A 22,108-nucleotide genomic window follows, 5' to 3' on the forward strand; every position below is an offset into this window, starting at 1 on the left:
CAATTAAAAACAAAAAAGACAAATTCAAATAAAAACCCGCCCTTTACCCTCCCTCCTCCTCTCCATTGACACACACATCCCATAACCCCACGTACAATACTTTTTATTATAGAGGCTTAAGGCTTGGCTCTGCTGTGAGGAAACAGTGGGGATCTCAGCCACCGTACAGGAACATTGCCACAGCGCCCACCAAGACCGGGACGCCAACAGGGTCCACTTCACAGCTCCAGCCGCCTCAGTGATGGCGAGCACCAGGGAATAACCACGAAAGGACTCAACAAGAAAGAGGTTAGAATTACATACATAAATACATAACATGATCAATAAAATTAAATACATGAAAGAATAGAAAATATATATCTATTAATAAGCAGGTTGAAAAGGATAATAATTGTGTAACAAGACAAATCTGTTCTTTGAACCTTTTTTGTCTTAATTTTTTTTAAACATTTTCTAAACAAAGGGTTCATTTATTGTTGATTCCCATCTATTTTCCTCTTGATTTTCCCAATGGTTTGACACTTCCAACACCTGTTCTTTTATTTTGAAGGTAGAACCATGCATTTCCTGTTTGCGAACCTGGGACTTTTTGACTTTACTGGCTCTGTGTTTGGCTACGTGGATCCTGCAGACTTCCTGTGAGAGCAGCACCAGAGCCTGCAGAGGGGCTGCAGGACACAGGGTTGTCGAAAGTCAAGGACAGACACAAAAGCTGCATGGGTTTCACAAAAATAAGAATGTATTCACCTTTTTCTGTATTTGCTGACTTCATTTTGAATGAATACAACTTTGTTTTCATATATTTTTATAATTTTCCAGCGCATTCCATTACTTTGGCAGTACAACAGTCCATCCTGTCCATGTGTCATCTGAGGAACAGGGCAGGAAAAAGTAATCCTGGAGTCCCCAGGACCCACAAGCAAAAGTCCACCTGACACCTTCACTGGGAACAGTGGGGCAGTGGTTAGCACTGCCCCACTGTTCAAATCCCAGCAGGGACTCCTCTGTGTGGAGTTTACATGTTCTCCCTGTACATGTGTGGGTTTTCTCCAGACATTCCAATTTCCTCCCACTGTTCAAAAACATGCTTCATAGGTTACTCTAAAGCAGGGTGTTCACACATTTTTGGCAAACGAGCTACTTATCAGACAGGGAGCTTCGATAGATACCTCTCTCTCTCTTTATATATATATATATGTATATATTTATCTTTAAAGTTGACAACTTCTACTAAATCTTCAGTCAAAAATACTACTAACAACTCATAACTACGCAGTAAGAGTACACAGATCTTTGTGAGGAGATAACTTTATCAGAGTCTGATAACAGAGAAAATGTGTGTTCAGTGTACTTAAACATGCAGTGACGTGTGTCTCAGAGGATGTTCGATTGACTGCTCTGCATGTCAATCAAGAGACGTACTTCATGATGGGAATGATTATTTGCCGACAGATTTTTTAAAAGAAAATATATATATATTGATTATCTATTTTTGATGGCCCCGCTCTTCCCACATGTGCTTGGTCGATCGACGTAACTAGCACCGCGGTCTAAAGTGCCCCAGGTGTGAGTGTGTGTGTGATCGTGTCTGGTGACCTGTCCAGGGTGTGACCCGCCTTCTCCAAGCAGTGGGTGGGACAGGCTCCAGCAACCCTCTGGCCCAAAAAGAGACAGAGTGGCTTAAGGGAATGGATGAGTTTACCATTTAATAAAATCAAATTTTGTGTATCACGAAGAACAAAACCAAACAGGGACTTTTCTATAAATTGTAATAAATCTTTTTATTTGAGTTCTCCACATTTAAAAAGACAAAAAGTGTGTTTTCTGCTCTCACTTCGTCTTCTTAAACACCTGGTGGCAGACTTTGTCCAGAACCCTGATTTCCTGAAAGAGAAGGCACAGACCTTTAGACCTAAAGAGCAACTTCTCACAATTGAACGTAACTGATATCTTGGCATTTCTGATAAATGGACTTTTATTGTTATTGCCCACAGATATGAGTCTGTATAGCGGAAACAAATGTCAGCTTGTCAGAGAGCAACAAAAAAACCTTCCCCTTGGTTCATTTGCCCCCTTTCTTTAAAAAGAAATGATGTACCAGGTGCAGCTCGTCTCCCTCAATCCATTGTGTCCAGCCACGATTTTCCTTCTCCCCCTTTTGGACACAGAGCAGCTTGTCTCCATCCCATGTAACCAGAGTCTGTGACATCACCACACAGTCACACACGGGACAGGGGCATCTCTCATCACTGACAGTGCTTTAGATCATGTTTGAAGAACGGGAAAACTCCTCCCACCTTGACTTTCCGGTTGTCCAGGCCCTTGGTGTTCTCCTCAAACTCCTCACCGACTGTGAAGTTGACCTCATAGTTCCTGAAGGTGCTCAGGGTCTTCGTTTCAAACTTGTCTCCGTTTTGGACAATGACTTTGGTTTGATGCAAGTGGTTGGCTATCTTTCTGGTGGCAAAGTCAATGTCTGCGGGTCAGAAACAGATGCGGCGGGTCAAACGAGTGGCCACAACCACACACACAGACACGTGCATCCTCCTGGTTTTTGCTTGTTATTAATGCACAGCTGCATCCAAAGCAGACACACAGTGATAGGACACTCATCCTGATTCCTTTCATTTTCCTTCTTCCAAATAATTTTCCACTAGGCCAGCACAGGTCCTAAATGAGTTTCACCAAAGCCCCTTTAAGTGTTACACAGCGCCTAAGTTAAACACCCATCTTCCCCATTAGGATGTTCATACTCTACCTTGAATGAAAACTCGATTTCTTTCCATCACTCACCCAGATTCTACTCAGGGTGAATGATATATTTTACCCAGATGGAGACGCTGACGATTTCTTTGTGGGCTGAGTGCACCGTGGTTGCTTAATAAATTGCAGATTGAGCCGTAAATAATGAAAAGTGTTCCTAAGGCTGATCAATGAGGCGCCAGGAGGAGAAGAGTCCTTCTTTTTCATTTTAAATTTGTGAGCGGGCCCGCTGCCAGATCCAGGGCCAGAGTCATTCTTTTTTCCTTTCTGCAAATCAGGAGGATGAAAATGCAAAAAAAACTCAATCAATATGTGTTTGGCGTGGTAGCAGACAGCAGGCGCTCAGAGTTGGAGGTACACTGAGCCTGACAGCAGCTCAATAAGGAAATGAAGCATTAGCTCAGCACTCTTTTTTTTTTAAGCCTCCTTTCCCTCTCACTAATGAATGCGCCTTCATCCATCCTGTCACCCCCATGCCAGATTCTTAAAGTGCTCCTTCTTTTCAGCCATGTCTTTAAATGTCATACTCTAACTGATGCCTGCTTTCAGAAAAGCCTAGAAGCTGCTTCTCCTTTTTTCTTGGCAGTCTTTCATGCAATATGGGTGAGATAGACTTACCGAGGGCTTTCATGACTTCTTCAAAGTTGTCATTGCTCACCATCTCCCACCGCCCATTGTAGTCTGCAGGCATTTTTGACAGGTGTTAGGGAGCAAGTGCACGCTTGGCTACAGCTTGGCTACAGCTCTGTTGTGGAACTGGAGACAGAGAGAGTGCCTTCCAGGGCCCAACCCCTTATATACACTCCATTTGTGCGTGCATGTGTGCATGTGTGTGTGTGTGTGTTTGTGCACTAAAGGACAGGGTCCGCCTGATAATCCCTTCAGAAAGATGAGAGTTGGGCGTGTAAATCATGCAAACTTCAGATTTCGTTGTTGCATTTCGAACGCTTGGAACAGAAAAAGAAAAAAAAAGCAACATGAAATTGTTTGCTGCAGTTAATGCGCACGGCTCCCTTCGTGCATTAAGCCCTAACGCTCGATGTACTGGGCTTTTTCCTTCAATTGCTATTCCCTCACAGCATGCCATCTCATGTAATTACTTCCTCTAATGGGTTCAAATGGAGGGAAGATGGAGGGATGTTTAGAAATATTCACAGACAACCTCAAACCCATTTTCTCTTTTTTAAGGGTCTGCCATGAAGAGATTCTTCTCTGGATTTAAATCCACTTTTAACCCTTCATAACCATTCATTTTTTTATCCTTTACTTTAACAGGACATCTGTTGAGATAAAGTCTCTTTTTTGATAGAGACCTGGCCATTGGTCGATACGCATCGTTAGCATGATCAAACGTTTCCCTAATGTTTTCATCAATCATCATCATTGCACTAAAGGCAGTAAAAGGGCTTTTCCTGCTCACTTTCTAAATGGCTTCTACCATGACATCTCAAAAACACTTTTGCTAATTTTCAAAACCTTGTGGTCAGACTAACTAATCTATTGTTCTTCATTTTTAAAACTGGGTACTTGGTGTATTAAAAGAAAACAATATTTGTTGATAATAATTTTCAAAAATCCAGTAAAAATGTGTGCATCACATTTGAGACAGTGAGCCAATGAGGGGCTTTTTTCCTGAGCGTCCTCAAGTCAACATTTTTTGAATCTCAAACTAATATTTTTAGCACAAATGTGACAAATCGCCCCACAGATCATCACTGATACTATCTATATCCCACAAACAATGATATTGACATTTTTTGTGGATTTCGGCGGCCGTGGTGCAGCGGTAGGGCGGTGACCCATGATCGTAAGATTGCAGGTTCGATTCCCGCCTTGCATGCCCATGTGTCGAAGTGTCCTTGGGCAAGACACTGAACCCCACCTTGCCTCTGGTGGGAGGTTGGCGCCAGTGGTCGGCAGCGGAGCCGCCGCCAGTCTGTGAATGTGTGTGTGCATGGGGGAATGGGTCTGTGACTGTAAAGCGCTTTGGGCCTTCGAAAGAAGGTAGAAAGCGCTTTATAAGTATACGCCATTTACCATTTCATAAAAAGGTCTAAAAAACATCTTCATTCTAAATTTAAAAATTTCTGTCCATTTTTGGTTGTAGTGTTATTTACAAGATTCTTCTCCCATTCGCCTTGAACAGGTGCTCTGCAAGCGTCCTTTCAGGGTTTGACAGCATGAGACCAAGCTGGTGTTTCAGCAGCGGAAGTGACTTCATCCACTAAAGCGGATATTTGAAAAGACAAGAACTTTGTTTTAAAGCGTCACACATCTGGGTTGTTGTTCATGAAATCGTGATGGTCTGTTTGGACATTATCATCAAACCTGTTTCAATGAATTGGAATTACAAGACAATCACATAATGTGTATGTGTATCCTTCTTCAACGGCGCCGCTGTAGTAATGCTGATTGGGTTTGTGGAGCTGAAAGGTGAGGTAAGGTGCTGGTGTCATATCAACACTGATAAGATGAATAGAACCACAGTAACACTTTGACCCAGAAAGAGAACACGTCTGCACTTTTACTTCCCCTCGTTTTAACTTTGTTAGTCAGTCATTGTATTGAATTCTCTCTGGATTTTACCTGTTTACATTTGTTTTTCTTTGACTCTTGGATCGTCTCTCCTGTGGCTAACCTTCAGTCATCAGGGATGCAGCCGCCTCTCTCTACAGCACTATAGACAACATGTGTAACCAAAAACAAGTACCAGATTTTCTGCCCTACAGGGCATTATATACGGCACGCCATCAAGGAATGGGCTATTTTTATAAACGAATGTCATAAATAAGGCGCATCAAACTATAAGGCACATTAAGTGAGACAAAAGACTCAGAGATGAATCCTTACGTCAGTTAGACTTGATTACCTGTTTTCACATTAACTCTAAACCTTGTTTATAACACATGTTAGAAACGTTAGCTGCGTTGGCATGTTCACAATACCTGTAACTTGTAACGAAAAAAAATAAAAGCTGTCAGATACAAAAAGACGTTAGCATATTTACAGAAACACCCCACCTTGTTTGCAACTCAAACAAAGAACCAGACTGACGTTTACCTCCAAATCACTTCAACATCAGGAAGCACAGCCAGAAGGAATCCATACATACTGTAAGGTGCTCCAGATTATAAGGCAAACTTTATTTTGGGAAAAAATAAGATTTTAAGTGTGCCCTATAGTGCAGAAAATTCTGTAAAGTTTCTCCTTCAGAAGGTGTTGGAGAGCAAACGGGTGGAGGATGGATTTCTACAGCTTTGAAGACGTATCTGAGATCGACTCCTCCTGGTCCTGCTGCACATTCTGCCTCACTTTCTATGTGCTGTGGGGGGAAAATAAAAATCATTTCAAACTGGTGAACAAAAGGCAGGGCAACAAGTTAGGGTCCAGCGTGCAGCTTGGAGGAATTCCATGAGATAGTGAGCTGAACAAGATGATCTGTGGTAATCTTGCTTCACACTTGATTCCATCTGTCTGTGAGGTCTTGTGCAATAGGAGCAACCAAACCTGAGAGGCCACAAGAAACTTAAATTCATGACTAATGTATCATTTCATTAAAAAAAATAATTCATTGATTTCTTGTGACAAAGTTTAAACTTTTATTTTTCCATATTTTAACAAAAATGCTTCTTAGTGAAAATGCCACAAAACATTTTTTTAAATTCCATATACGTCAGTTACATATGTCAGATAATGAAAACAGATTTTTTGTGATATTTTCAGGGTTAAAGCAGAATGCTCTGGTTAGACTTTTGTCATGCCATTGCCTCGTTCCACCACACAGGGGCAGTGTTGCTGCAGGAGCTAAAATGTTCTGCAGCCTGAAGTGTCTCACGTGCCACAAGAACTGAGATGACTCAGAGCTGCTGGAATCAGGGGGCATGGGGGTGTTTGCTTATTTAGTGTTGTTAAAAAAAGTAGTTTTCATTAAAAAAAGAAAAAGGAAACAATAAAGATGATTTTGAAACATCACTTGATGATTTTGTGCATGACTTACACTCCTAGATCTGCTTGTTCAGCTTCATACTTATAGACATAGTTTGAATATTCATTTCTGAATCACACCCGTAAGCATTATTTCTTTGAGTGCTCAAACATGCACGATGCACGCACTCATACTCTGGAATCTGGTCACATCTGTCTTTGTGTGCCATAACCGGAGTTCAACATTTCTGCTGCTGGTGCCTATTAGTGCTGCAGTTTGACACAATCTTATAACGTCCAATGCTGTAGAATGGCCCACCCAGTCTAACCCAAATGAAAAGTTTAAAAAAATCTATATGCCATTTGTGTGATTTTGTTAAATATGAGTCATTAGCATGACATTTAAACTAATGCTTTGCCTTTCCATCCCCGTGCAGCTACCACAGGGGCTCCCACATCTCACTCATCTCATCCTCCTCCCTGTTGTTTTAGGGAACATCAAAGGTAAGATTATTCACTATCCTTAGAGGAGATGAACGACTGAGAGCAGACGACGAGAAGCCCCCGCTTCTGCGGATTTCCGCAAAGAGCAGATATGTTTGTAATACATTTGAAGCCCACCCATGGATCGTAATAGTACTGTCTCTCGCTGGGTGCTTTGATGTCCCCGTGAGAATTGAAAGAGCCCCAATGTTTCCATAAAATTGAAAATGATGTTTTGCTTTTATCCTCTTTATTTGAAAAAATAAAGAAATAAAATAAAAAGAAGCTCAACACTAGCTCTACATTTGTATTAGCAGAAGAACAGGCTCATCACAGGAGGTTGCCCTTACCAAGAGAATGTACTGCAATGACATTTTCCTACAAACAAGCTTTACAATATAAAACCGATCACAAAAGTGAGTGCCGGCCCATTTTTTTTTACAACTTGTACACACTCACGAGCTAGCAGCAGTATTTCAGTACTGGAAATCAGAGGTCTGCTGTTTGGACGGGCCGATGCCAACAGAACAGAACCTTTTAGGTGTCTCCAGCACATTCTCATTTGGAGGCACCTGTGGATGTGGAGCAGTCTGAGTCAAGCTCACCAGGGTGAACTGCAGAGGGGAGGAACCTTGCAAACAAATGTCAGGCACTAAAAGGCCCGCCCACATGCCGTCATGAATATATGTATGTATGTGCACACATTTTCAGTGCGGTTGTTTGTATGTCGGTTAGAAGCTATCCTTCTCCCGACCTGCATGCTGGGATCTACAACATGGCCAAGTACACTTGTCTCGCCATAAATCAAATCTCAGGTCTCCACCGCTGTGTCATTCCGTCGTCCTGAGGGTCAACATATCGCAGGGCTGACCTCCACCAATCAACATGAAGCTCCCTTCCTAAGTAAGGGAGAAAGAGGGATAAGCGATGACAATGTTAAATATTTCATGATTTCCTCTTGGTAACTCCAAATGGTCGGAACAAGACCTCATTTTCAGTAGAAACACAGGCAACTGTGGGAATGATTGTAAAAGCCAGGAAAGTTATGTGTTTCTCTTCGGTTTTTGGCTCCTCAGCTCCAAAATAAGGCTAGATGGTGATGCATTATGCATTGGATGTCTTATGTGGAGCTGGAAGGCGCTGTGGTCTTGAGGGACAAGTCTGCAGAAGGGTGTCCAGATGCACATCTTGCAGCAGGTCCAAATGCTAAGAATGAAAAATATGAGTTTTGTTCTGCTCCCACTGGGCTACGAAACAAGCAGTTAATTTTTGGAAAGCTTTTCCCAAACAACAGACAGAACTTTAGCAGATATCTTGTTGTGTGTCAGTCTATACTATAGTCGAATTTAAGGGTTGATCCGTATGAGTGCTGCTGGTTTTTGGGTTGTCTGGGCCTGTGGAGGGTTGTAGAGCACAGATGTGTCTTGCAGTTCCCTCATCTGTCCGTCCGTCCATCATCTTAGGCCACTCTAGTCATTAGTTAGGTGCACTGTCCCCTCACTGACCGTGTGCAAATGCTGTGTGCATGGGGTGTGCCTGTAGGATGCCCAAACAAGTTACACCCCGTTGTCTAATTTCTTTATTTCTAACAGGCTCCAAGCACGGAGCGCACCACATGTACACAAGGCATGTGAACTTATCACTGGTGCAGTGCGTCTGATGTGTTGTAGTGTGACTTCGGTGAAGAGGACGTTGGAGAGGACAGCATAAAAACGGTAAGGATGGAAGTGAGGACGTGAAAGAAGACACCCCCCGAAGTACTTAAGTGCAGGTTTGGGCATGATGCAGAACAACATCGTTTTAGCAAACCTGAAAATGCAAAGCACAAACTGAACTATTAGCTACGTGGAGCTCTGACAAGTCAAGGAGATGCAGCCAAGTGTTCGTGGAACAAGGCGAGGCGGCCCAAGTTGGAAGAGCGACTGGAGCGATGGATTAAGGATGAGAAGTGTGTCTACAGTCACCATTCCACTGACGGCAGGAACGCTTGCAGAGGAAATGAAAATTCATCATTTTCAAGGAGGTCCCTCTTGGTTCTTTCGTTTTATGAAACGGCGCAATCTTTCCATCTGGGCAAGGACTGGCGAAGCAACTTCCAGCAGATTACAATGAAAAGCTGTCTATCTTCCCCTCCTTTTACTAGGTCTTAGTCTTTCACTAAGAATGGGAGGCAGCACCACAGTTTGTGAATGGATTGTAGATGCTTGGGCTAACGTGTCTGCTTGGACTATTGTTTGAGCTTTGGCATCATTGATGAAGAGCCGCACGGCCACGAGACGAACCCTGACGATGACCTGACGCGTTTGATGGAAATGTAGCCTTGCTGTTCATTTCAGTATGTTTTTTAAAAACGCACACTAGGATGCATGTTTTCCCGGAATGTTTTACCGTGCCGGCGCCTTGAAACCCGGTGCGCCTTTTGTATGTGTCAAATACAGAAAAAGCACCCATAACTGAAACTGCACCCTATGGGCGTCAAAATATGGTACATGTTGTTCAAGTGTTGGTACAACCTGTCACCTGCAGTAGAAAAAATAATGTGCATGAGCCTTTTGGCTCTGCAGGCTGAAAAGCAGTCTATGATTTGAAATTTGTTTTTGTTTTTCACCCACATAAATCAAATAAATGAGTGAATTGTGATGACATGAGTTGTTTTAGACATACCACTGTTTTTCTACGCTGATAAGGGAACATTTTTGAGGACAAAAACCTGCAATGGGTGGCTGTTATAATTTGCTGGCACCTCAAAGGCATTAATATACTGTTTCCCAGCATTGAATTGAGCAAAACAGAGTAAAGGTTAAATGAAGAATGTGGACTTCCTGTGGATTGTGTGAGCATGGCATGTACTTATTTGTGCAGTGTCAGGCTCATTTATGCAGAACTTTCCCTTTCTTTTTTCTCCACTGTCTTTATTCCTTTTTTCCTTATTCTGCTGTCCTTTTGCACAGTACTGTACATGTTTTACATTCTCATTTGCACACACTTGTAAGCTGTCAAACTGCATGCTTATATCGGCTTTGCTCGCTCTAAAGAAAGCAGAGGTTCTTTTTTTAGCCTCTGACAACCTGAAGCGTGAAACACTTCCTGTTCTAACACATGAGTGTGCAAAGGCATCGCTCATTGCATGGCAGGAGTCAGGAGTCAAGGTAATATGAGCATCCATGCCAGATAAATGCATCTAGACATTAAAGAAAAACACAATTAGAAACAACAGACCGCAACAAGAATCAACCTTCTCATGTACGAGGAGGAAAGCAAGTGTGATAGAAGACGTCCACCACCCTTCTCTTCTCAAAGGATCTGCTTCTCCCCGTGCTGCTTTTATTAAGAATTCAAGTAGGAGGTGACAATTTCGAGACAAAGAGAAAAGTTCATTAGGGGGTGTCGTATAATGACCCATTTGGTTGATTCTAAGTTCAAACAGTATTCCTTATCAACTCAGGATAGTGTGTCTTAAAACCCCCTCATCCTAGCTGGGATGAGAAAAGGATGAATGAACACACAAAGCTGTTTCTAAAAAGGTAAAAAGGTCAAACTGAGTTAACATTTAAAAATACATTTAAACAATGATAATACAACAATTTCCTTCCCAATCCGCTTAGCCTTCTTACAGAAATATTGTATGTAGTTCTGAAACTGAAAAAATTGATACCTTTGGAGCTTGATTCACAATAATTAAGCCTGTAAAGTCCACTGCATCAAACAATTGACAGAAAATTAAACATTTTCTGGAATTAAGATGTTTAACTAAACCTGATGATGAAATCAACAAACTTATATTTTGCAATATCATTTTTTATGAGCTAGAGAAAGCAGCATATGCAATATGCCACCCCATGAAGCATTGAAACTCTTCTGAAATATAGAAACACATGAGTTAGGTAACTCATCATCTATAGGCAATGGCCAGATGTAGCTACAGGGTCTTTGGCTCAAGGGCACAGATAACTACTACAGAGCATATATTAACTATCTTTATATATCTATATCCATACCTGCTACAGAGTATTTTCCTGGTTTTGCTTCGGCCAATTCTTTTACAACAGTTTTTCCCAGCATAAACAGTCCTTGCATTCCTCTTTCCCTCAGACATCACACCGGTTTTGAAGGTTCGGAGCCATTGGCCGTCCTCTGAGACAGTTGTTGGCCGGTCCATCTAGTGTTCCAGCGGTCAGTAATAGTCTGCGTTTCTGTCGACACAAAAAGAGAAACGGGGGAGAGAACTAAGGCTTAAAGAAATAAAGTCAGGCCAACTGATGTGAGGTGATGTAGGAGGGGGCAAGGGAGGCAGAGATAAATGAAGGAAGAGGGAGCTTATTATAATAGAGGTTATTTCACATTTATTCCACACTGTATGCACATTGTCCTTGCCTCTGATGTGAGCTGGGGGAGTGAAATGAGAAAACTTTGGCCCAGGTTCACATCTAATTTCTTTTTACTTATTTGCTGTTTCCGCTTGTAAAGCTTTCAATCTCAGAGGCCTTGGGGGGGGGGGTGGGGTGGGGGTGGGGGTCCAGATTATCTCTTTCGTTTAGAGAAAATGAGCTAAGCTGGAAGCTACATTACCCCCTCTGCTTTGTGTGAGCTTATTTTTCCCTCTCCACCATTAGTGTGCAAAGGCCATTTGGAGAAACACAGTGGAGTGCCACCATCCTCATCAGTAAGTGTCTGGCAGTCCTGCACTCAATTATCAGCAGAACAATATCGGTGTGATGATTCGGTCTTGGGTTTGTGTCTTTGTGCCAAAGTGGTTGTACAAGGAACATTCTGATGGAGGTTTTAAATACAGCTTTCAGCATGACAGCAGTCATTCTCACTTGAGACCCTGGTATTGTACAAGTAATGTCATGTCATTTTAGTTTGTGGGATATGATGCCACAAAATCTTTGTTTAACCCTTGTGCTATCTTAGATGACCCCCCCCCCCCCCCTTACATTGACGTGTTCTTCCTACCATGACAAAGGTGGATAAAGGTGGAAGGATTTCATGTAATCCATGGACACCAGTGAAGATCACAAATCATTGAAGAAAAAAGGTTCAGAGCACTGTCTAGTGGGTCTAGATGACCCAACTCCCAATGCTAAAATGCCTAGGATAGCACAAGGGTTACGACACATGTGAATCTTTGTGTTGTTGGTTGAATCAGTTATGTTTTTACAATGCAAACATTGACAATTTGTGTCAAATCAAAGAAGTATTGGAAAACATGACGCGGCAGAACTTTGGTGCTATGTCAAAAATAAAAAAAAAGCCAAAGGGACACAGCAACAGAACATATTTCTTAACGTACAGAGCAATTTATGACTATCTACACTTGGCCTAAGTATTATTTTCTTGGAAACAATTGACATTTTACTTTAATAAATACCTTTGACTCCAATAGAATTTGGTACGAGATCTAAAACGCAGCATTTTGTCAGATTTTTTCATCAGATTAAATGAACACTATTTTTGAACTAATAAGGCTCACCGAACCACAAGGCACATGAAGTGAGACAATAGAGCCAGAGAGAAATCCTTATTTCAGTCAGACTTTATTAACTGCACTCACAGTAACTCTAGACTTTGTTTGTAATACGCTACATGTTAACCGCATTAGCATATCACTATACCTGTAACTCCTAACCTTGTTTGCAACACCAAAAGCAGATGGATACTGTTAAAACTGTCAAGGATTTGAATTCGGACACAAAAGCAGGACGGCAGAAGTTCGAATCAAAAAGGATCTTTTAATCCAAGGAAGGCTCTTAAGCTCGTAAAGACCGAGGTAAAACAAGTAGAACAATCCGGTGACAAGTGAAACCAAAACAGGAGCTTATATACACACACATAAATGAAAACAGGTGGGTAAACAGGTGCCGGTGAAGACCGGGGTAAGTTACCTAAAGAACCAACAGAAGACAGAACATGAGTTAACAAAATAAAAGCCCGAAACCCGGAAGTGAGACAAAGATGTACCGCCCTGGCCCCGGCTCCTGACAGTACCCCACCCTCAAGGGGTGCCTCTGGGCACACCACCGGGCTTGTCAGGGTGATGCCTGTGGTACTCCCTGAGCATGCCTTTGTCCAACATCCTCGATGTGGGTTCCCAGGACCTCTCCTCAGGACCGTAACCTTTCCAGTCAACCAAGTACCGCAGACCCCGGCCCCGACGTCTGACGTCCATGATACCTTTGATCGTCCATGCAGGCAGACCGTCGATGATGCGAGGTGGCGGAGGTTGAGATGGAGGGGGCTGGAGAGGACTAGTAACATGGGGTTTGAGTTGGGAAACATGAAAAACTGGATATATGCGCATGGACCGAGGAAGGCGTAGTCGGATCGCCACAGGGTTGACGACCTTCTCCACCTCGAACGGCCCGATGAATCGTGGAGACAGCTTTCTAGACTCTGTCCGCAGCTTGATGTTGGCAGTGGACAGGAGTACTAACTGACCTGGCACGTAGGTAGGCGGCAGTAACCGATGCCGATCAGCCAGTCTTTTGTTAGCTGCGGACGAGCGAAGAAGAGCAGCGCGAGCCTCCCTCCAGATCCGTCTGCAGCGGCGGTAGAGGTGTTGTACCGACGGTACCGCCACCTCCTTGTCCTGCTCTGGAAACAATTGGGGTTAGCCTAGAGAACCCTCAAATGGGGACATACCCGAGGCAGATGACGTCATTGAGTTGTGGGCATACTCAACCCAGGGCAGAAGGGTGCTCCAAGAGGTCTGGTGCCGGGAACAGATGCATCGGAGGGCCACCTCCAGGTCTTGATTGGTCCTCTCGGCCTGCCCATTTGACTGTGGGTGAAAGCCCGAAGAGAGACTGACCGTGGGACCAAAAGCTGCACAGAAAGTCTTCCACACTTGTGAGACGAACTGTGGTCCACGGTCAGAAACAATATCAACCGGAATCCCATGCAGTCTGAACACGTGTTCCACAATGAGTCTGGCGGTCTCTGAGGCCGAAGGCAGCTTCTTCAGGGGCACGAAGTGAGCTGCCTTGGAAAATTGGTCCACAACAGTCAGGATCACAGTTCTGCCAGCAGATGAGGGCAGGCCGGTCACAAAGTCTAGGGCTATGTGGGACCAAGGGCGGCTCGGAACAGGTAAGGGATGCAGCAGGCCAGCTGGGGGTCGATTGTTGACCTTGTTTTGGGCGCAGATCGTGCAGGCAGAAACGAACTCCCGGGCATCCCTCGCCAAACTGGGCCACCAGAAACAGCGACGCAGGAAGGCGATCGTCCTGTGTACCCCGGGATGACAGGTAAGCCGAGTAGCGTGCGCCCACTGGAGGACCTGACTCCTTACGGCCCTGGGAACATAGACTCTTTTAGGGGGACCCCCACCAGGGTCTGGCTCCCGGGCCTGTGCAGTCTTGATCTCCCTCTCCAGCTGCCAGGAGAGGGTACCCAGAACACAGGAGGCAGGAATTACAGTTTGAGGAAGGGAATCCTCCATAGCCGGTTCCAGTTGTTGGGAGATAGCATCTGGTTTAATGTTTTTGAGCCAGGGCGGTACGACACCACAAAATCAAACCGAGCGAAAAAAGTGACCACCGTGCCTGCCTTGGGTTAAGCCGTTTTGCGGTCCGGATATAAGACAGATTTTTGTGGTCCGTCCAGACCATAAAAGGCTGTCCCGCCCCCTGTAACCAGTCCCGCCACTCCTCCAATGCCAGCTTGATAGCTAAAAGCTCCTTATCCCCCACGTCGTATTTCATCTCCGCCGGAGTAAGCCGGCGGGAAAAAAAAGCGCAAGGATGAAGCTTGTTGTCAGCACCCTGCCGCTGGGACAGCACAGCTCCAACCCCGACGTCCGAGGCATCAACCTCCACAATAAACTGGGCGGAGGGGTCCGGTTGGATGAGAACTGGGGCGGTGGTAAAAAGGTGTTTGAGCCGCCGGAAAGCGGCCTCTGCAGTCTCTGTCCAAACAAAAGGAGAGGAGGTGGAGGTCAAACCCGTAAGGGGGGCCGCGACCGAACTATAACCCCTAATAAAACTGCGTAGGTAATTGGGAAACCCCAGGAATCGCTGAAGCTGCTTCCGATTGACCGGAGCAGGCCAATCAACCACCGCGCTGACCTTAGCTGGGTCCGGTCGCACCTCCCCCTCCGCAATCACAAAACCCAAAAATGACACACTGGAGGAGTGAAAATCACATTTTTCTGCCTTGACGAAAAGCTTGTTCTCCAATAGGCGCTGAAGAACCAGATGAACATGCCGCCTATGTTCGCCGGGACTCCTGGAGAAAACAAGAATATCTTCAAGGTACACAAAAACAAAATGGTGAATGTAGTCTCTGAGTACATCGTTTATCATGCCCTGAAATACAGCTGGAGCATTAGATAGTCCAAAAGGCATCACCAGATACTCGTAATGTCCCAAATGCGTGTTGAAGGCGGTCTTCCATTCGTCACCCTCCCTGATGCGAACCAAATGGTACGCATTCCGTAGGTCCAATTTGGTGAAACACCGGGCCTCCTGCAGCGTCTCAAAAGCAGAGTTCATAAGTGGAAGAGGATAATGGTTCTTTACCGTAATGGCATTCAAACCTCGGTAGTCAATGCATGGGCGTCGTGTTCCATCCTTCTTCCCCACGAAGAAAAACCCCGCCCCCACAGGAGACGAAGAAGGTCTGATAAGGCCCGCCTGAAGAGAGTCAGTTACGTACTGCTCCATTGCCTCCCTCTCGGGTTTGGACAGGCTATAGAGATGGTTCTTGAGCATTGTGGCACCCGGCTGCAGTTCAATAGAGCAGTCATTGATATTCAGGAGGCACCTTGGAGAGGTCAGGTGAGGGCGGCTCCCCTACCGGGTCAGCGGAGTCAGAGTTTGGATGCCGAGCTGAGCGTAAACAGGCCTCGTGACAATGAGTACTCCAACTGACTACGCGATTGGTTGGCCAATCAATGACTGGGTTGTGATTCAGAAGCCAGGGAAACCCCAGAACCACCGGATTATGAGGGGACTCAAAAAGAAAAAAACTGGTATGCTCGTGGTGGTTCCCAGAAAGGATTAGGTGAACAGGTTCAGTGATCTGGTTAACGGTGGCGACCACCTCACCGTTGAGGGAGATCACCTGCCAAGGGCGGGGAAGCGACTTGGTCCTAAGACCGGCCTGTTTGGCTAGCTCAGCATCCAGAAGGTTCTGTTCAGCCCCAGAATCTAACAAGGCCCGAACAGGAAACCATCCACCCTTAGACACAATGTGACCCTCCAAAAGACAGGAGGTGGATTTAGAATCGACGGGCACCTGGCCTCCGCTCGTCAGTGTGCCCACCTTTAATGACGAGCGGAAGCTTTTGGGCAGTTCTAACAGTAATGACCCCGCTGACCACAGTAAAGGCACTCACCTGCTGCCATCCTTCGTCTACGCTCAGTGGGGGACAAACGGCCACAACCCAGCTGCATAGGTTCCTCCAACGGGGCTGCAGCAGGCACTGTGGGGGTAACAGAAGACATATGAGGGGAGGGCTGGACGTAAACGTCAGGGTGTCCCCTGAACTGGGAAACGTCCACCCGGCGCCCCCGCCGACGATCCTGCAGTCGGTTGTCGATACGAATCACCAGGGCGATAAGAGGCTCCAGGGATGAGGGCAGCTCCAAGGGAGCTAAGTGGTCCTTCAGCTCCTCTGATAATCCCTCTAGAAAAGCGTCCGTATGCGCTGCGGGGTTCCACCCGCTCTCTGAAGCGAGAGTCCGGAACTCAATAGCATAATCCGTCACCCGACTGTTACCTTGTGTCAGCTGCATCAGCACCCGAGCCACCTCTCTGCCGGGTTTCGTGTGTTGAAAAACCTGGGTGAAGGCGTTGAGAAAGGCAGAGAGAGAGGCGCAGGTCGCTCCTCCACGTTGCCACTCCGCAGTGGCCCATGCTCCGGCTCTGTCAGAGAGGTGTGATATTATAAATGCCACCTTGGCCCGATCAGTAGGGAAACTGGCTACCTGCAGCTCGAAATGGAGCTCGCATTGAGTGATAAACGCCCGACAATCCCCTGAGTCGCCGGAAAACCTCTCTGGTCGGGCCAGCAAACCCCCGGGGCGAGTGACGTCGTCTGGACTGGAATCACCGGTGTCGGCGCAGAGGTAGAGTGATGTGGCGGATGAAATGACGGCGGCTGCTGGAGCTGCTTTGCCAATGTCTCAATGTGATCACCGATCATGGTCAGCTGTTGCACCTGGCGCCCAGCCATCTCCAGCATACCTCGTCTGAGGTAATTTTGCTGTTCCTCTTGCTGGAGAATGACCCTCTCCTGGGCGTCGCTGCTCATTCGTGGAACTCCTGCGTCCGCTGCGTCCATGATGACCGGATCGTAATGTCAAGGATTTGAATTCGGACACAAAAGCAGGACGGCAGAAGTTCGAATCAAAAAGGATCTTTTAATCCAAGGAAGGCTCTTAAGCTCATAAAGACCGAGGTAAAACAAGTAGAACGATCCAGTGACAAGTGAAACCAAAACAGGAGCTTATATACACACACATAAATGAAAGCAGGTGGGTAAACAGGTGCCGGTGAAGACCGGGGTAAGTTACCTAAAGAACCAACAGAAGACAGAACATGAGTTAACAAAATAAAAGCCCGAAACCCGGAAGTGAGACAAAGATGAACCGCCCTGGCCCCGGCTCCTGACAAAAACAAACATTACTGTGACTACGCTAACTCCAAACTTTCTTACTAATATACAATAAAGAAACACTACATGCTGGCCAATTTGGCGTATTCATATAACACCCAACCAAATATTTTGAGCGAGTGTCGTGAACCTCTCAAAATCGCTTCGACATCATTGAGCACAACAGGAATTAATGTCTCTATAAGAGAGATTAATATAAGACGGACTCTTTGAAAAAAATATGAAGGCTTTTAAGTGTGGCTCATTGTGCAGAAAATATGGAGTTATTAGAATAGTAATGATGAGCTATTTGGTCGTAACAGAGACCTGAGAGCTTCAGTGTGTACAGTAGTGCCATAGCCTGTTTATTTTCTGGTTCTTTACTTTCTTGAACAGAGGTCCCAGATATTGTTGCTGACATTTGCTGGAATAACCTCACAGGGGCTGCAATACACCTTTCACATCTGTTATAGCTCTTCCATTAGCCCTCAGTATTTTTCAAATGATGTTCCTACCAGTATGATCACAACATGTAATATATTTTTGTCATGGTTTTCGAGGATTCGTGACAGACCCAGATGCTGGAACTCGGAAGGAAAACAGGAGATTGTATGCTAAGTAATTGTATTTATTTTCTTGCTGGATGTTGGCCGATGACGAGGATCTTCTGCCGTAGACAACAGGTGAGTAGGAGGAAGACTTGGCATGACTGGAGGGCTTCTGTGGAGGCTTAGCAGGCGAGCGGGCATGAACTGCAGACGTGGCAAGCATGGAGCGAACATGACAGGTCCGGAGGAATTCCCAGGTTACACTCGTGGTGGAATAATCCTGGAACGAGGCCTAGGATAGAGTTATTAGGCGAGAAATAATCACAAGGCGAGAACATGAGTGGCGAGAACATGGAGGAGCAACGAACTGGCGATGAATACTGGCTGTGGATCTCTTTAAGAAGGCTGCAGGTGATGAGTTGAGTGGCAACAGCTGGGATCCTCCGGAGCAGAGCAGAGAGGGGAGGGGGAGGAGAGCTGACAGAAGCACCATGACAATTTTACCTGACAATGTGTAATCTGTGTTATGGTGCCTGTCAGTCTCCTCCCCCTCCCCCTCCTGCTCTGCTCCTGACTCCACCAGCTGGGACCAATTCACCTCATCACCTGCTCTGCTCTTAAGGAGATCCAGACCCATTAGCCAACGCCAGTTCGTTACCCTCTATGGTGACTCTACCTGGTCTCAAGTCTAGTTCATGTTTCCTTTTTCAAGTCTGGCCTTGTGCTTAACCTGCCTCTCTCTGTCTCAGGATTCCAGCCTCCAAGAGTCCCCAGTGTGGATGTCAGCTCGAGTTCTCCAGCAGTCCGGTGGAACCCTCAAGCTTTGCCAAGCCGCGCTTTTACCTCCAGCCACGCCACAAGCCGCTTTGCTCTCCAGCTGCCCACCAAGTCACACCAACCTTCCTGGAAGGAAATAAAACTCATTTCTTACCTTTCACCTATCTTCGTCCTCTCTCTGGGTTTTAGCATCTGGGTCTATCAATCCTTCAAGTCATGACAGAACGAACTGGCCATACTCCTGACCCAGCTGACCCAGAAGGACTCCGCCATGCAGTCAATCAACAAAGAACCTTTCTGGAACTCCACTCCACCGCCATTACTCGGATGACTAAGATTCAAGAAGACCTACTGTCACGGATCAATGGTATGACGCAAACATTAATCAATTTACCCGGACAAATGTTTCATTCCGTCACCACAGCAACACTTCCTACTTCCGGCCAAACTTCCGCTCCCGTTCCGACCCCGGAAAATTTCCGCCTGCAACCTGAACCATTCTACGGTGAAGTAGAAGCATGCGGCGGATTTCTCCTCCAGTGTCAACTTCTGTTTCAACAAGCTCCCAGGTACTACTATTCTGATTCCAGCAAAATCACGCTTATCGTCAACTCCCTGAGAAATAAAGCCCTGCAGTGGGCCCAAGCTTTTCTGGCAGTCAATCCCATTACTCACCTTCCTTTTGAACGTTTCATTAATGAGTTTTGTCTGGTGTTCGATCAGCCAAAAAAGCAGGAAGAAGCCACCACAAAACTCCTCGCTCTCAGACAGCGGAACCGCCCAGTCAGCGATCACATCATCGACTTCAGAATTCTGGCAGTGGAAGCCGGCTGGTCTGATCCAGCGCTCCGCGCTGTCTTCTATCAATCCCTCAACGAAACCATAAAAGATCACTTATGCACGCAGCCTGAAGCCAATAACTTTGAGGAACTTGTCTCCGCAGCCCTGCGCTCCGACGCCCGCCTTCGGGAGCGTCAGCATGAAAAGCCCCCTCAGAGACGTAGGACACCTAAGCCCATACTACCGACTGCTGATGCTCCTTTCTCCCCCTCCTGTCCTGCAGAAAGACCTCACAGCTCTCATGAGGAGCCCATGCAGATCGGCATCTCACGAATCTCCGCCGAGGAACGTAAAAGGCGCCGGGAGGAGGGTGCATGTTTTTACTGCGGCCACCAGGGGCATCAGGTACACCAATGCGAGCTGCGCTTAAACTCCAGGACCCCCCCGCTAGAAGGCAGGCCGCGGGAGGGTACTCTTGCTAAGAACTTTCTCTTTCTACCTGTCAAGTTATGTAATAATGCTAGTATTATTGACCTTCAAGCCCTTATTGATTCAGGCGCCGAACAAAGCCTCCTAGACCATAGCATCGTTTCCCGTTTCTCGCTCCCTGTTGAAAAGCTCAACTCTCCTGTTCGAGCTGCAGGCCTAGGTGGACAACACCTCTCCCTCATAACTCATCGTACTAAGCCCCTATTACTTATCACCCCTGGTAACCACAGGGAAGAGGTTCAATTCTTCGTTACTCACACCCCTCAAAATCCTGTAGTTTTAGGTTTCTCGTGGCTTAGAAAACACAACCCCCAGTTCGACTGGACCAATCATTGTATTATCAACTGGAGTGAGTTTTGCCTTGCCAATTGCCTTCGCTCAGCGGTCCCTACCATTAACAACTCCCCTAGCGGTCAGTCGGAAGACATTGACCTCAGTAACGTTCCCGAGTGTTATCACAACCTCAGCTATGTGTTCAGTAAATCCAAAGCCAGTTCTCTTCCTCCTCATAGACCCTACGACTGCTCCATCCAGTTACTAGATGGTGCAACTTTGCCCAAAGGGAGGTTATTCAACCTATCTGGTCCAGAGAAAGTTGCCATGGAGAAGTATATCCAAGAGGCGCTTTCTTCTGGGCACATCCGTCCCTCCTCATCTCCCGCTGGGGCTGGGTTTTTCTTTGTGGAGAAGAAAGACAAGTCCCTGAGACCATGCATCGATTATCGGGAGTTAAATCAAATCACTATAAAAGATAAGTATTCTTTACCCCTCCTCAGCTCCGTTTTTGACTCCATCCAAGGTGCTCGTATCTTTTCTAAACTCGACCTCCGTAACGCTTACCATCTTGTACGTATAAAGGAGGGGGACGAGTGGAAAACCGCTTTCAAAACCCCATTAGGACACTATGAGTACCTCGTCATGCCCTTTGGGTTAACCAACGCTCCGGCCGTGTTTCAACGCCTAGTTAATGATGTCCTCAGGGACTTCCTTAATTTTTTCGTCTTCGTCTACCTCGACGACATCCTCATTTACTCAAAAGACATCTCCCAACATGAGAGTCACGTTAGGTCTGTTTTGCAACGTTTGGCTGAGAACCACCTATTTGTCAAGGCTGAAAAATGCGCTTTTCACACTACCTCCATTCCGTTTTTGGGTTACATCTTTGAAGCCGGCAGCATCCGGCCTGACCCAGCCAAGATAGAGGCTGTATCCCAGTGGGAACCTCCCACCAACCGCAAAAAGCTCCAGCAATTTTTGGGCTTCGCCAATTTCTATCGACGCTTTATTCGGAACTATAGCTCAATTGCCGCTCCGCTCACACAACTCACGTCCATTGCCAAACCATTCTCCTGGAACGCCACCGCTCAGTCCGCCTTCGACCACCTTAAAAAGCTGTTTGTCTCGGCCCCCATCCTAATTCAGCCCGATCCTGACAGACAATTTATTGTGGAGGTCGATGCCTCAGACTCTGGAGTTGGGGGGGTACTGTCCCAAAGGGAAGTGGGCACCAACAAATTGAAACCATGCGCCTTCTTCTCCAAGAAGCTTTCCCCGGCTGAGAGGAATTACGATGTGGGTAACCGCGAACTTCTAGCCATTAAACTGGCACTTGAAGAATGGCGTCATTGGCTGGAGGGAGCGGCTCACCCCTTCATTGTGTGGACGGACCACAAAAACCTCGCATATCTCCGTACTGCCAAGAGGCTCAATTCCCGTCAGGCACGCTGGTGTTTATTTTTCGACCGTT

The 22,108-nt window shown here is 46.0% G+C and overlaps 1 protein-coding gene across 1 annotated transcript; it reads right to left on the bottom strand.

Annotated features, from left to right (window-relative positions):
* Nucleotides 1-1,755: 1,755 nt before the first annotated feature.
* LOC101166154 (retinol-binding protein 2) lies at nt 1,756-3,538 on the bottom strand. Its single transcript, XM_004075960.4, has 4 exons — nt 3,382-3,538; nt 2,298-2,476; nt 2,099-2,200; nt 1,756-1,884 (listed from the first exon to the last, which is right to left on the bottom strand). Exons 1-4 carry the CDS (start codon nt 3,452-3,454, stop codon nt 1,831-1,833), a joined length of 408 nt encoding a protein of 135 aa, XP_004076008.1. The 5' UTR covers nt 3,455-3,538; the 3' UTR covers nt 1,756-1,830.
* Nucleotides 3,539-22,108: the final 18,570 nt, after the last annotated feature.

Source organism: Oryzias latipes, chromosome 13, assembly GCF_002234675.1.
Source record: "Oryzias latipes chromosome 13, ASM223467v1".
NCBI lineage: Eukaryota > Metazoa > Chordata > Actinopteri > Beloniformes > Adrianichthyidae > Oryzias > Oryzias latipes.

What these genes read in the sequence shown, in the direction of transcription:
- LOC101166154 (XM_004075960.4), bottom strand. Translation starts at nt 3,454, where the DNA reads ATGCCTGCAGACTACAATGGGCGGTGGGAGATGGTGAGCAATGACAAC. An exon ending in AGAAGTCATGAAAGCCCTCG is followed by an intron (nt 2,477 to 3,381) that starts GTAAGTCTATCT and finishes TCTGACCCGCAG; the next exon opens with ACATTGACTTTGCCACCAGA. An exon ending in TGGACAACCGGAAAGTCAAG is followed by an intron (nt 2,201 to 2,297) that starts GTGGGAGGAGTT and finishes GTGATGTCACAG; the next exon opens with ACTCTGGTTACATGGGATGG.